This window comes from Cynocephalus volans, chromosome 1 (genome assembly GCF_027409185.1).
Source record: "Cynocephalus volans isolate mCynVol1 chromosome 1, mCynVol1.pri, whole genome shotgun sequence".
Taxonomy (NCBI): domain Eukaryota; kingdom Metazoa; phylum Chordata; class Mammalia; order Dermoptera; family Cynocephalidae; genus Cynocephalus; species Cynocephalus volans.
This window is the reverse complement of record NC_084460.1, coordinates 15,329,372-15,344,667: the sequence shown is the minus strand read 5'-3', so window position 1 is coordinate 15,344,667 and position 15,296 is coordinate 15,329,372. Positions and strand designations below refer to the sequence as shown.

The window sequence follows — 15,296 nt, the reverse complement described above, 5'->3', positions numbered from 1 at the left end:
TCATCTAGTTTCCTTAGATTTGTTGTTCAAAATTCTTTGTCAATCATTTCAAGGACTTCCTATTCTATAGGATCTAGAACTTTCTTGTGTGGTGTGCTTTCTTGATTTTTCATATTTCTGGTATCTTTCCTTTGGTGTTTAGTCATTGTGGCAGGGAATTTCACAGTCCACTCATTTGCCCTAACATCTAGCTAGGATCTTGCAGGGACTGCCAATTTGGCATGGCTGCCTCAGTGCCTGTGTGCAGGAGGCTTGGGCCTCTCTGGGCCACGGGTACTGGCCTGGGCTGGGAGGCTGGGCTGGGAGTGCTGCAGCAGCACCTACCTGTTCCAATGTGGGTGGCTTGGGGTATGAGGTCCCAGCAGCTCTTGGGCCTCTCGGGGGACCTCTCTGGGTGGTGTGCACTGGCCTGGGCTGAGGGTCCTGTGGCAGTGCCTACCTGCTCTGGTGTGGGTGCCTTGGGGCATGTGGCTACCCTTTTTTTTCTTTTATGAGAATTGAGTTTTTGAAAAGACCAGGCTAGTTGTCATATGGAAAGTTCTACGTTCCAGATTATCTAATTGTTTTCTTAAGAAGTCATTTACCATGTTCACCTATTCTGATATTTCTTGTAAAATGGAAGTTAGATATAAGAGCTTAATTAAATTCAGGTAAAATGGTTCACAGATGATGTATATTGAATATCACATTATGAAAAGAGCATAGAATGGCTGGTTGTTCCAAAATTTGTGATTTAATTTGATTATCTGGGTAAGCTAATGACCCCACGTTTGTGATTAGGAAGCAAACTGTGGAGTTATACTTTAGCATCTTACAAACACTCTATCCTCTTTAATTTTTCACCTAATGGTTTGAGCATTTGTTGAGAATTTTTGCTTGAACCAATTATTTCATTAGGAGTTGTAAAATAAAATTTACAGCTTTGATTATCCTCTTCAATGATCAATTTCTAATTCTTTCCAAGCAACTTTTGCAATCTTAAAAATGTTCTTTGAAATTTAAATGGTTGAAAGTCCAAAATTCTAAGTATCATGGTATATTTGCAATGGGAGAATATTAACCCTGGATTTTCTTTTGTCTTTTCAGCAAAATGGGAAGCCACATTTTTATGATAAGCACATTGTTGAATCCTTCGAGGAAGCACCTCTTCATGCAATTGTTTTTACTTACATGGGATATGGAATTGTAACCCTGTTTGGCTATCTCAGAGACTTTTTGAGAAACTGGAAAATAGAAAAATGTAATGCAGCCACAGAGCGAGAAGAACAAAAAGTATGTATATGCACATCCCTGGATCTTTGTCAATGCCTCTTTTTCTCTAAAGTGTTCTCAAAAGTGTTGATGCAGGTACAGATCCTAGAAACAATGAGGTGCTCAGGAACTATTTAGGGTGAATTCCATTCATCTCCACCCCCTCCACCCCATCCTCTGTGTGTTTCCTGGACTTGTTTTTTACGAACATTTATTGAGCAACTACTATTTGCCAGATACTGAATGAAAGGTTGTCCCATATATTATAATATTTAATTTTTATAAGAACCCATGAGCTATATATTAAATAACCATTTTAAAGATAAAAAATATCTAAATATAAGAGCAAGGGCATCTGGATGGTACTGTATTCTGGTCTTCTAGTTGTAACTTTAGTACTATTTATTTAATAGTACTATTCTATTAGTACTATTCTATTTAATAGAATTCTGAATTATAAAAATGTGTCTGAGTGAACTGAGACATTTTTATTTCATCTAGGTCAGGGTTCCTCAACTTTGGCCTATTTATATTTTAGACTGGATACTTCTTTGGTGTGGAGGCTGCCCTGTGCATTGTAGGAATTTTAACAGCATCCCTGGACTCTACCCATTAGATTAGCCATTAGTACCCACACACACACCTGTGAAAACCAAAAATGCCTTCAGACATAACCATTATGGTTTGCAAAATCACCCATGGTTTAGTACCACTGAGCTAAGTATTTTCTATAGTTAACTGATAAAAATCTATATCTATAGTTAACCTGTAAAAGTCTATATCATCTCTTTTTTACACAGAGTTAAAAGACAACCTGGAAGATATTCAGAGATCAGAAAAGATCCTGCATTGTGTTAACATGTTTTCCAAATAACTTCAAAGGATTTATGATGCCATGAATCTTTTTCCAAAAATTATTTTGGAATAGTATAATACGGGTATGGATCATTCCGTGTGATGGTGCCTTGAACACATATAAGAAAAGAACAGAGGTTAGACATAAACTTCAATGTAAAGACAGAATTTCAAATTCCATAACTTAGCAACTAGTACCTACACTAAAATAAACACTCATTAGAGTAACACACCCATGAAGAAATCATGTGGAACACTTCTTTTGGAATTGCCTTAAGTCAAATATATCATCTTCAGAAAAAATCAGACCCAGATTTATTATAATATTCTTTCCTACTTTTAGCAAGTATATGGTCACATGCTCTATACCAGGTAATGGGTGATGATATTGATAGAAGAAAAGACAGTTTCTGCCATCAGAGAACTTAAAATTTAGTGTGCAGATAGACTTACAAGGAAATCATATGCTAAAAGATAATGACAAGGGGTGGGCGACGAGGGTGATGCGGGTCACTGGGCTCTGTGCCATGATGGTGCATCAGGAAGCCATGATGCTGGGGCTTAAATGGTGAACGGGAGTTTGCCAAGTAACAGAGGGTGCAAAGGAGGACATTCCCAAAAGAGGACACTACTTGTGGAAAGGCATGAGTTAATTTATCAAGTCAGATTCTTTTTGAACATGTATTTTGTGCTAGGCACTGTGCTATGATCTGGGAATATAGGAATGACCAAGACAGACAGTTCCTGCACTCAGTGATATAACCAAACAAAAGCTATAGAGTGTGATAAGAGACATGGTAGGGGTAAGTAGACACACCATGGGAGCAAAGAGAAATGTCTCACCTGAACTTGGCATTCAGTGAGGGCTTCTAAGAGGAAGAGAAAGTTAAATTGAGATATGGAGAATGAAGAACAAGTATGTAGTAAGGCAAAGGGTGTGGTAAGATGGGAGGAAGGAATCTTTAGGGAGAGGGAACATGGTGCAAGATGGTCCAGAGGTAAGAGAAAGCATTGTGCACTCAAGGAACCAAGGAATTTCAATGACCAGAGTGTGGTGAGAAAGAGTGAGAGTATGTGGGGAGAAAGACTATTTGAGAGGCACGCAAGGGCCAGACTATAATGGGTTTTTATAAGCCACGGATACTTATAAGAACAGTGGGAAAACACTGAAGGATTTCAGGCATCAGAATGCAGATTTGTAGATTAGAAAGAACATTCTCTCTGCTCTATAAGAAATGGATTGCAGAAAGACAACAGATACTAAAAAACAAATTAAGTGGCTGATGTAGATATGCAGGTTAAAAAAAATCTAGGTGAGACAGTTGGGTTGGGACCAGGGTAGTGATAATAGGAGTAATGGTGACAGATAAAGCCAAGAGATGTTTAAGAGGTGGAGTTAGAGATGGTTGATTTGACCTGGGGAATTAGGAAGATGAACAAATCTAAGATCACACCCAGTGCAGCTGGGTAGAAGGTGGTGTCATTCATTGAGATGGGGAACGGAGAAGAAAGATCCAGCTGGAGGGAGAAAGTGGTCAATTCATGTTTTGACAAGTTGAGTTTGGAGAATTGGCAGCTAAATATAGAGGTCTGGACCTCCAGAGAAAAGTCTCAGATGGATTTTGTGGCATCTCCAGTATATTTTTAGCATATCAACTTGAATCTTAGCCAGAGAAATGAACAAGATCTCCCTGAGAAGGTCCATAGAGAAAAAAAAAAAAAGGGTGAGAAGAGAATGAAGAACTTTAGAGAACTGAATAGATGTCAGAGATGGAATTTTAATTCAAGACTAGAAGCACAGTGACAACAGTGCTTCTTCTGAAAGTTTACAATAGTTTAGGAAAGAGATCATTTTTGCTTGAGGTAGGAAAGAGATAGATGGGATGAAAAGGGAATGGATTATAGAGATATTTAGGAGGTATCAACAAGTTTTAGTGGCTAAGAGTGTGGAAGATAAGACAGAAGGAGGAAAACGGTAATATCGAATTTCTAGTTTGGTCAGATATGTGGATGGCAATGTCACATCCATCACAATGGAATGGTCCTATATTGGAAAAAAGTTTGCTACAGACAGTTTTGAGGATATAAAGGATATACAAACAGTTAAACCAAGCAGGAGACATGCTCCCAGAGATGCACGTTTCCCCAGTCCTAGTAGAGCTGATGATGAAACTGGGAAATTGAGACTAGAAAGGGAATTTCCCTTGGCCATTCTCACAATGATCTCCATGGCCCTTGCCCAACCAGTTGGACCCTTCTAGAGGCTCTTATCACCAATCCACCTACTCACCAGGTAGAAGTAACTAGTGCAAAATAAATCAGCACACTTCAGAGTGTGTACTGAGACAAACGGTGAATCAAATGTAAATTTCACAGGTGTGGCCTCACTTGGCAGGCTTAGGCTTCCAATCAGCAATATATTTTCCAACCTGAGTTTCAATATGTTTGCATTAACCCAGCTGGCTCTAGTCTCCTTGGTTTTTCTAAAGTCTTTCTTACATTTCAAACAGGAAAAAAAAAAATAGCCATGATGAATTGTTTCTCAGGAAGGCTACTCTGAGATGGTGGCCTGAATGCAAGTTTATTGGGATGTGCTCCAGGGATCAGTGCCTGTGAGGTAATGGAGGAGCTGGGACGGGGTGAATTGTGATGAAGCAGGTCCAGCAAAGGCCTCAGCTGACCCTACAGTTATCTCTGGAGATAGGGAAGCCCTGGAGAGTCATTCTAAACTGAAGGTAGGGGTCCGGGCCTTTGAACTCCTGCATGGATAGGGGCTGCCACCAGGGATCTTGGTTGAGGACCATCCCTTCAGGCCCAGGCAATCCTCAGAGAACTGTAAGCCTCCAAATGCTCCCAGCAACTTGGGGAACAAGGGCTTCAGTCCTGAAGTATGGGCTATGGAGAGCACATAGCAGCCTGTACTCCAACGCCTGTCCCCGTTGCTGCAAGATCTGCTTGAACCACCCCACAGGAGGATGCATTGCATTAAATAAATCAGCATTTTGTATCGTTTTGCAAAATAAATGGTTTCCATACTGTTGGATTCACCTCTGTGAGGTATAGAGCATCAGTTATTAGATGCTCTCTGCCTTGGTAGGTATATCTTTTATATGGCATGCTTTTTATTTTTTCCATTTGAGCCTCTTCAGAGACTTAGCACTTCTCAGAGTAACAGGTTGTAATTACGTGCAATCACTACATCCTTTTTGCTGGGACTTGCTTATTTGCTGCCCTGTCTACAGATTGACACTTCATCCTTCTAATACCTCCCCAGCCCCATACTTCTGACAGTGTCTTTGCTTTGTGTTAATAAGTTGTCTGGGACACATCTTGAAGTCTCTTGCTTGAAACATGGGATATGCAACTTTCCAATGATCCCTGGTTCTTTCTAGTAGAAATTAGCATTATTCTATCCTAAAATCCAGTCACTGGGAGCACAAAATACATTGTCCCACAAGAAAAATCAGCCATCGGCAAAATGACAAGAGAGCACACTCATGAAGTGGTGGTAAAGACAATTATTTTTTAAAGATCACAAATCAATGCTCTTATTTACACTTTTAATCTTTTACTCTATCTTTTTTTCTTAATCAAGTATAAGAATTTATTAATCCAGTTTCCCTGTTTTCTTTTTACTATGATTTCTCTCATATCAAAACATCCATTCAAACTAAAGTGTTCCCCAAATTTATAATCTGTATTTGCTTTTTCCTTTTTTATGATTTCTAGCCCAAATACCCTGAAATTGACACCAAAACATAAAGGCTCTGATAATCCCCTTTATCTACTTCACTTGAATATTAACTAAGTAAAAGAATAGAAAAATCAAAACCTTCCTCCTAGACAGCACTTGGAGAAAAGAACGAAAAATCACAAACCCAGAGCACCTGGTACCTCAGAGAGACTCGACTAATAATCAGTAGACTCTAGCAAAGAAAAGGACAATACAGATACAAGTCTTAAACATTTTGCTTAAATTCTCTGTTTAACTTTATTTTGGGGTCACAGTCCCTTTTTTTTTTTTTTTTTTTTTTAACCAAAAGCAACATTCAAGTTGAACCGCAATTTCTCAAAGACCTCTGGATAATTTACTTTCTCAATGATGTAATGTACTTTCTCAGTAACCCAACTTTATAAAATCCAGAACAGGATATCGGCAAACATAATCAATCAATATTAAGCATCATCAGAGACTTAAAATACTTAAAGCACAACTCATTCTATAGGTCCACATTTCTCAAGTCCCTGTGGTCCCAATACTAAGCAGGCTCTACCAGATCCAATATAACTTGGCATGAGACTGATAAAAATATTTTGTTGAAATTGTATGATCACATTACATCCAAATAGTCCCCAGCAAATTATGGACACACATTAAAGTTTAAGAAGCACTGCTATTCTAGAGGTTCTCAATTTGAAGTCCAGCCATCACCTTTGTTCAGGTGGTGGCAGCACCATCCCTTGAAGCCTCCAAGTGTTCATCCCCTTTCACATGCACAGCTGTCCAACAGCCAGCTTCACGAAAGGAGGTCCCAGACCACCTGCACTTGATTGTGGTAGCCCTTGGAAGTTAACTATTACAGATTAGCAGCTGATAATAACTGATCATGCTTCCCGAACTTGGCTGCACATCACTATCATCTGGTCTGTGCCAGGTATTTGCTATTATCAGCTTTCTCCTTCCACTACTGCCTCCAGCATCTGTTACCCCATCCCATCCCTGGAGCCTGCAAACCCTTAATTTTAAGCTCTTTTCATTCTTCTGCATTCCCCTATGTCCTCTTTTCTTTCCTTCTTTCCAGCTTAAATTCTACAGGCTTTGATACATCCCCATGCTGACTGATGTCCCTTTAAGTTCAGGATCGCTAGCCTCAGGTGGCTCTCCACACTGCCTGGTGATCACACTGCGTTCATTACCTGAGTACATTTAGTGACTGGCTCTTCTGGGAGATGGTTTTATGTTTTCTCCTTTCCTCTTAAACCTCTAACACTTCCTGTCCACCCAACTTTCCACTAATAGACTTGATTCCTATTTCCTTAAGAAAATAAAGTCAGAACTTCTACCAGCTCCTTTCACTTACCTTCACTCACATGCTTGGTTTTCCACCCAGGGCCAGAGGAGGTGTCTGAGTTCCTACCTAGGACAAGCTTCCTACCTGTGCACTAGATTCCATTCATCAGCAATCACTCAGCCTTGACACATCCAAAACTGTGCGCTTGAGCTTCCCCTCCAAATCTGTGCCTTTCACAGTCTTTCCCATATCAGTAAATAGCAACTCCACCAGTACAAGTGCTCTAGACAAAAACCTCCAAGTCATCCTTGACTCATCTCTTGCTCTTGCACCCCAAGTTAAACCTGTCAGCAAACACTGTCAGTTCAATGTTCAAAACATATATGTTATCAGACTACTTTTCTCCCCTGCTGTTACCAGCTTTGTCCAAAACACCATCTTCTCTTACATCAATGTACCCTGCTTCCACCCTTGAACTCTACAGCCCCTTCTCAACTGACAACCAATGTGATTCTTTTAAAACCTAAGTCAGGTCACATCACATCTCTGGCCAGAACCCTTTAAAGCCTTCCCATCTCACTCAGAGTAAGGGTCAGAGCTGGCTGAAGCTCTGCAGAACGCAGCCCTCCTTATCTCTCTAACTTCATCTCTTGTCCCACTCTTCACTCTCCCACACTGCTTCAAATACCAGGGCCCCGTTTCTCCTCCTCAGGCACCACCTGCATGTGCCTACCTCAGGGATTTTCCACCTGCATTTCCTTCTGTCTGGGACACTCCCCCCTCAGGTGTCTGCATGGCTCATTCCTCACTTCTTGACTCAGCTTTCACCAGAAAACCAATAGCTTTCAATGCAGCAGGAAGCCCTGGCCAACGATGTGCCCAGTCTCTCCCCCATCAGGCGTGGTTCCAAATATCTTCAGGCTAAAAAGCAAATTCACTCTCACAGCGGTAAAGATTTTCCACAACTGCGTCTAGCACAGCATGTGCCATAGGCTGGGGAGACAGCTCCAAAATATTAAAGTTCTAGAAATATTTTGCAAAATATGACCATGGGTAAAATCAAATCACAGCCTCCCATTATGAACACTCAGAAAGGCCAACACTTACTTGGAAAAATGTATATACATATACATATATATCATTTCTGTTGTGTCCTTCAAATGTTAGCCAAATCACTTTTTTTTTTTTTAATTTCTTCTACAACATAGAACTCTCTGCTTTTCTTGGCAAGAGGGAATCTTATGATAGTAGGAAGGGTTGATTGATTTTGATGAGGTAGACATGTGCTAACATATATTAATTAGCACAAAGCTGTGAAATGTGTGGTTTAGGACAAGCCCTAATAGCCACCTCTCAAACTCATACCCTTTCCCCTTTCCTTTTCATTATAGAAATAATGCACAAGAGCAATCTCTCTGTGCATCCTTCCTGTCTCTTTAGTGCTCTTAACTACACTTATGTTTATTTATGTTACTCCTCTCCTTAACATAAATAAGATCATATCACACATATTGTGTGACTTACTTTTTTTTACCTAACTATATGGCTCGTGATCTGTACGTGACAGTACAGGATTGCCTCACTCCTTTAATAGCTGTAGGATGATACTCCATAATATCGGTATATCATAATTTATGTTTCCATTTTTTTATTAGTGTGAAGAATTTATCAATTAATAGCTAATGCATTGATTCTAGAATAATTTTCTAGAAGTGGCTTTCTGGGTCCAAGGAATGCACATTTTAACTTCTGAGAGATACTGCCAAATTGTCTTTGCAAAAAGCTTGCCTAGCTAGACTCCAGTAAACAGTAACTGAGAGTGCTTCCTTGCCAACACCTGGTATGTTGATATCATCAACATATTCTTTATTCTTGCCAATCTGATCATGGACCTTTTTTATTTTTGTCTTTATTTGCATTTTCCTGATTAAAAGCGAGATTGAGCTTCCTTTTATATGATTTTTGGTCATTTATGCTTACTCCTCATGTACTGCCTATATGTATCCTTTGCTCATAATTTTATTGATATTTTTATTGATTTAGAGGAACTCTTCCTTCTGTCAAAAATTTGTACATTAAATGTACTCAAGTATTTCTCCAATTTTGTTTCTTAGCTCTTAACCTTATCTATATTGCACACATTTAGTTATACATAATTTTTGTCTTATATATCAAATATTTCTTTTATGTTTTCTTTGTTGTTATTAGTTTTCTTCATGTTTAGAAGGGCTTTTTTTTATCTTAAAATTATAATAAGTATTGTAGGTTTTCCTCTAATTTTATTTAGGTGTTTATTTTATCCATTTAGTTCACAGAACCATCTAGAATTTATTTCTATGTGCTGTGTGAGGTAGGACTAATTTTTAAAAGATATTCCTAATTGTCCTAATATCGTTAACTAAATAGCTCATATTTTTTACCCACTGATATGAAATATTGATCTATTTGTCTATTTTTTAGATCATGCTACAAGTTTTCTGGTAATTTTTGGAGATTTTCTCTCTGTGTGTACTTTAGAATTAACTTGTCAGGTATTATATTATAAAAAAAAGAACCTTGCCAGTTTTAACTGGAAACAGATTAAATCTGTAGATTAATTCTGGAAAATTTTATATCTTCATAGTATTGAGTCTTCCAACTCAGAAACATGACATGTATCTCCATTTCTTTATGTATTTCCTTTGTTCTTTAATAAAGTTTTCTTTATAGAAGTCTTACCATTTCCTATTATTTGGGTACAATTTTTTTTATCATGGTGTTATTTGAATACTGTCTTTTCCCTCATACCATCTTCTATTTAGTTATTGATAATTTATAGGAAAGCTATTGATATTTTTATACTTTAGTATCAAGTGCTACCACTTTAATGAGTTCTCTCTTTCACAGATTCTCAGTTATATTGGAATTTCTTGGAAATTTCCATGTCTACCATGAAAAACTGTATATTGTCAGTAATTACAGGAAACTTGCTAATTGTGCTATTTAACTCTTTTAGACTTACTTGTTTTTTGTCTACTCAAACTTTTTTCTAAGTTTTTTTTCGTATGTTTTTTCAGTATAACAATTAGATACATCAAAGTTCTTGGCTCTAATAGTTCTTGGTGGGTTTTCCCTTTTATCATGCTTTTTACCTTATACTCTATTTTGCCTCATATTAATATTTATGCATTCTCTTCAATACTATCTCTTTATTTTCATTCTTCACTATTTTCAGAAAATGTACATCTCTTATGAGCAGCCTATAGATTGATTTTAAATAAATGTGAACGCTTCTGTATTTTAATAATATACTCTATTAATTACTTAAAGCATATGAAATTATTGTTTTTGTAGGTTAAAATGTCGAACATTGGCAATTCCATATGGTTCAACCTAGTATTTTAATTATTCACATGTTTAAACTTATTCCTGCCATTTTATGTTTTACATACACATTTCTTGCCATTTATTTCAATTTTTTATTAAATAGTTCTCCATTCATACCTTGGTACATTTATTTATTTTATTTTAATGCATATTTTAATGTGGTGGGGGTTTTTTTTACTTTTAAAAAAATTTTCCAGTTTAATGAGGTATAATGATAAATAAAAATTGTATGCATTCGCAGTGTATAATGTGATGTTTTGATATATGTATACGTTGCGAAACGATTACCACAGTCAAGCTGATAACAGCCATCTCCTCCCATACTTACCTTTTTGTTTCTTTTCTTTTTGTGGTGAGAACCTGTAGGATCTACACTCTTAGCAAATTTCAAGTATGCAAAACATTATTACTAACATCCTGTACTTTAATTCTCCAGAACTTATTCATTCTGCATAACTGAAACTTTGTACCCTTTGACCAACATCTCCCTATTTCCTCCTCCCCTCAGCCTCTGGTAATCACCATTCTACTCTCTGCTTCTATGAAATCGACTTTTTTAGATGCCACATATGAGTGAGATCATGCAGTATTTATCTTTCTGTGCCTGGCTTATTTCACTTAGTGTAATATCTTCCGGGTTTATTGCAAATGAGAGAATTTTCTTCTTTTTTTGAGGTTGAATAGTATTTAATCATGTATATATCTCTCACATTTTCTTTATCTGTTTATCTGTGATGGACACTTGGGTTGTTTCCATACCTTGGCTATTATGAAAAATGTTGCAATGAATGTGGGAGTTCAAATATCTCTTGGAGATACTGATTTCATTTCCTTTTGATATACAGCCGTGAGTGGATATATACTTAATCATACAGTAGTCCCATTTTTAATATCTTGAGAAACCTCTGTACTTTTTTCAACTATGGTTGCACCAGTTAACATTCCCATCAACAGTGTATAAGGGTTCTCTCTTCTCAACATCCTCACTAACACTTGTTATCTGTTGTCTTTTTGATATTAGCTGTTTTAACAGGTATGAGCTGATATCTCATGGTGGTTTTGATTTGCATTTCCCTGATGATTCATGATTTTGTTTTTTCATGAACCTGTTGGCCATTTGTATGTCTTTGAGAAATGTCTGTTTGGGTCCTTAGTACTTTTTTTAATGGATTTTGGGGGGGGGTTGCTGTTAAGTTGTTTGAGTTTCTTATATATTTTGGATATTAACCCCTTATCAGATGTATGGTTTGCAAATATTTTCTCCCCTTCCAGAGGCTGTCTCTTCATTCTGTTGTTAATTTCCTTTGCTGTGCAGAAGCTTTTTAGTTTGATGCAATCCCATTTCTCTACTTTTGCTTTTATTGCCTGTGCTTTGGGGGTCATATCCAAAAAATCATTGCCCAGGCGTTGAGGATCTTTTTCCCTATGTTTTCTTCTAGTAGTTTTACATTTTCAGATCTTCTGTTTAAATTAAGTCTTTAATCCATCTTGAGTTTTGAGAAAAGTCCAATTTCAGTCTTCTGCATGTGAAGATCCAGTTATCCCAGTACCAGTTATTGAAGAGATTGTCCTTTCCCCACTGTGTGTTCTTCCACCTTTGTCAAAGATCAGTTGACCACAAATGTGTGAATTTATTTCTGAGCTCTCTATTTTGGTCCAATGTCTGTTTTTATGTCATGATGTTTCAATTACTATAACTTTGTAGTATATTTTTAAATCAGGTAGTGCACTGTCAGTTACTACAGAAAAGGTCTGTAGGTATTAAATTCATGACTACTTATTTATATTGGAATGTATTTACTTGGTTCTATCATTTAGTTGCTGATTTGGCTGAGTATAGAATATTAAGTTCAAAATAATGTTCGCTAATAATCTTTCTCATCATTGTCACCTAAGGAAAACCTGAAGTGATCTGATTCTCATACTGTTACACATAAACTGTTTTTACCCCCCTCTTTGAACAGTTTTGGAGTTTTTCTCTTTACCCTTGGAGATCTGAAATGTAAGAGGATGCATCTTGGCACAGACCTCTACTTATTTGCCCTATTCAGTACCTGATGGATGCTTTACATCTCAGGATTCAAACCCTTCTTTATCTCTAGAAATTTTCCTCTCCTTCTTCTACTTCCTCCTCCTTCTCTTCCTCTCCTCTTTAACTTCCTTCTTTCAATTTTGCCATGCCTGTTGGAGAGATATTGAATCTTCTGAAACTATTCTATATATCTCTTGATTTTTCCTTCATACTTTCTTTTCTCTTTGTCCTTTTTCACTGTGTTCTAAGAAAATTAGTCAATTTCATATTCTAGCTTAATAGTTTGCTTTTTGCCTATGGCCATTACATTCTTGAATTTTTTATCATTTTAAGGGATGCATTGTTCTATTATGTTGCTATAAAAATGGCATATATCTATATGAATTATTTTTTCATGTTCACCTGTCTTGAATGATGGTAGAAGTGGGATGGGATGAGTTACCAGGACCAATAGCTTGTCATCTTGTGTTTTGGGTTCCCCACTTCTCTACATTGGGAAATTGCTCTTTCTTTCAGTCTCTGCTGACTCACAATACTTTCCTGTGGATAATATTACTACATCTTACTATTAGCCCAGTAGGAGGAGGACAAAGGAATGTAACTTCCCAGTTAATCATCCTGGATGCCAACTTGTTATAGTTCTTCACTCTCAACTTGAAGCTGCCTTACAGTTAGTTTATTTAGTTTATATCCATACCAGTCTTCTCTGCAAACGTTTTGAGCTAAGGTTTCCTATGTCTTTATTTCTCCATTTATTTGATCTTATTTATGTTCTGTCTTTGTGACTGATTCTTCAACATTTCCGACTCAATGACACTCTTGATTATCTTTCTAGATATTTATACCTTTATTTTGTTTTTAAACGCCTATTTTTTTTTTTTTTTTGTAATTTAATGGGACTTTAAAAGAGCGGTAGGATCTATATGAGTATGGAGTCTGCCATTCAATCGTCATCTAATCCCTTAAAAATAAAAATTAAATTTAGCCATTTTGACTTTGGGTTTCTCATACTTCAAAGAACTGTTTTAAATGCACCTACCAAAAAGGAAATAATTATGTAAAATGAAGTATTAGGTGAGAACAGAAGTGTCAATGTAAAAACAAATGAATTACTAGTGTTTGATAATCATTCTTCCTTTCTCTACAAAGCCATCATTATATTTGACAATGAATAGGCAGGTAGTAAAATCAAATAAGAAAGGACATGCTTCCAAATCTGGTAGTAGTCTTTACAATGATCTATGAATATGTTCCTTTCATTTCCTTATAAACACCAAGCCCTGCAGCACGGTTTATTAAAAAAGAGCATTGGTTTTGGAACCGGATACAATTCCCAATATCCAGCCATTTTTTCTGACTTTCCATCAACTTATCTATAAGAGTTGGATATAAATATCTGTAACACTTGGAAAATTATAAATTATCCTACAGGTTTAAAGCTGGAAAAATAGATTGTCGCATTGCAGAAGAAACAAAGCCATTTTGTGGCTATATTTTTACACTTCTTTCTACACTCCACCCCCAAAATGGTTGTGTCTTTATGGCCTGGAATTCTCTATCACATCTAACCATTAGTGTCAGAAAGAAAAATAAAGATAGTGAGTAAGCCAAATGACAATTTAAATCTACAGATAGATAAAGATATGTCCTATTGCAATGCTTCTGTTTTTGAAACATCAAGTTCAGCTTCATTTTCTGGTGTAGTTAAAACGCTGTGGGAATCTTGTCTGAGGCTAGAGGGCATTGACCTTTGGAAGGTGTTGGCTGCTGCTGAAGAAAGCCCACTGCTGCTCAAAGGAATGGGGTGGAGTGAAAATACACCCATGCAGAGACAGGAAGCCTCACAGGTAGGGAGATGAAGGACACCATGCCCAAAAGCAAGTCGGGTCATTCCCAGACCAGATCTTGAATTCTAAGTAGATTTCCAAGCTCAATTGTCCCTCTCAGGAACATGTAGGCTGCCAATCTTGTGTATCAGAGCTGGGATCTGGGTTAGTGTTTATGTCATGCACAAAAACATTAACTCTGGGTGTCTAAAACCTGGCCCTTCCATTTTATAGAGTAATTACAAAAAGCTAACTCATAAAATTTCTATTGAATGAAAAGATTATTCCCAGCAGGAAGTCTTCCCCAGCCACTCAGAATAGGTTGGAATCCCTGTATCTTGCCCTCAAAGCATTTATCTCGGTAAAGAGATAGCTGCCCACTTTTACATAGAAACAAAGTTGGGATCTCTGAGTCAGGAGGCAGAAAGTTTAGGCAGTATTTTCCCACTTTCTCTCGGATGGCCATGACGATGCATCTTCATAAGGCGGGAGATGGGGAAGCCACAGGTTTTCTCAAGTCAACGCCAAGTTCCCCATGACTGGTGGTCACTCCTACTGCAGCAGACTGCAGTCTGTTGACCTTAGTTTTCCATATTGTGGGCCAGATTTTTTGTCATCACTGGTGTTTTAGATGGCAGCTGGGTAAGCCGGAGGTCACTCTGAAATCACTGCCTCAGAGCGTGGATGAGGCCCAGATGCTGACCAGAGTTCAAGTAACTTACATTTCTGGTTCTGATTTTCCTCATGTGACAAATAACTATTTGAGCTCTGTGATCTTTGTGTCCCCTCTATGACCTCTACTTCTGGTGCCTTGTGCATGTTGTAGTTCCAAATCTGAAATTAATTTTGTTTTAATTTTATAGACAAAATGTTTTGGGTTTTTTTTCTCTTTTTCTCTCCAAAATCAACTGCTACTTTATTTGGGGTAAATTTCCTTATAAAACTATTCAGAGT

General features: G+C 37.4%; 1 protein-coding gene across 1 annotated transcript in view; it reads left to right on the top strand.

Moving 5' to 3' along the window:
• The window catches only part of SPTLC3 (serine palmitoyltransferase long chain base subunit 3), a 169,956-nt gene that overhangs the window by 52,060 nt on the left and 102,600 nt on the right, over window positions 1–15,296 (top strand). The window contains exon 2 of the mRNA XM_063077770.1: window positions 1,087–1,272. Within this exon, the coding sequence (XP_062933840.1) occupies window positions 1,087–1,272 (186 nt within the window). The remainder of the gene's footprint in view (window positions 1–1,086; window positions 1,273–15,296) is intronic.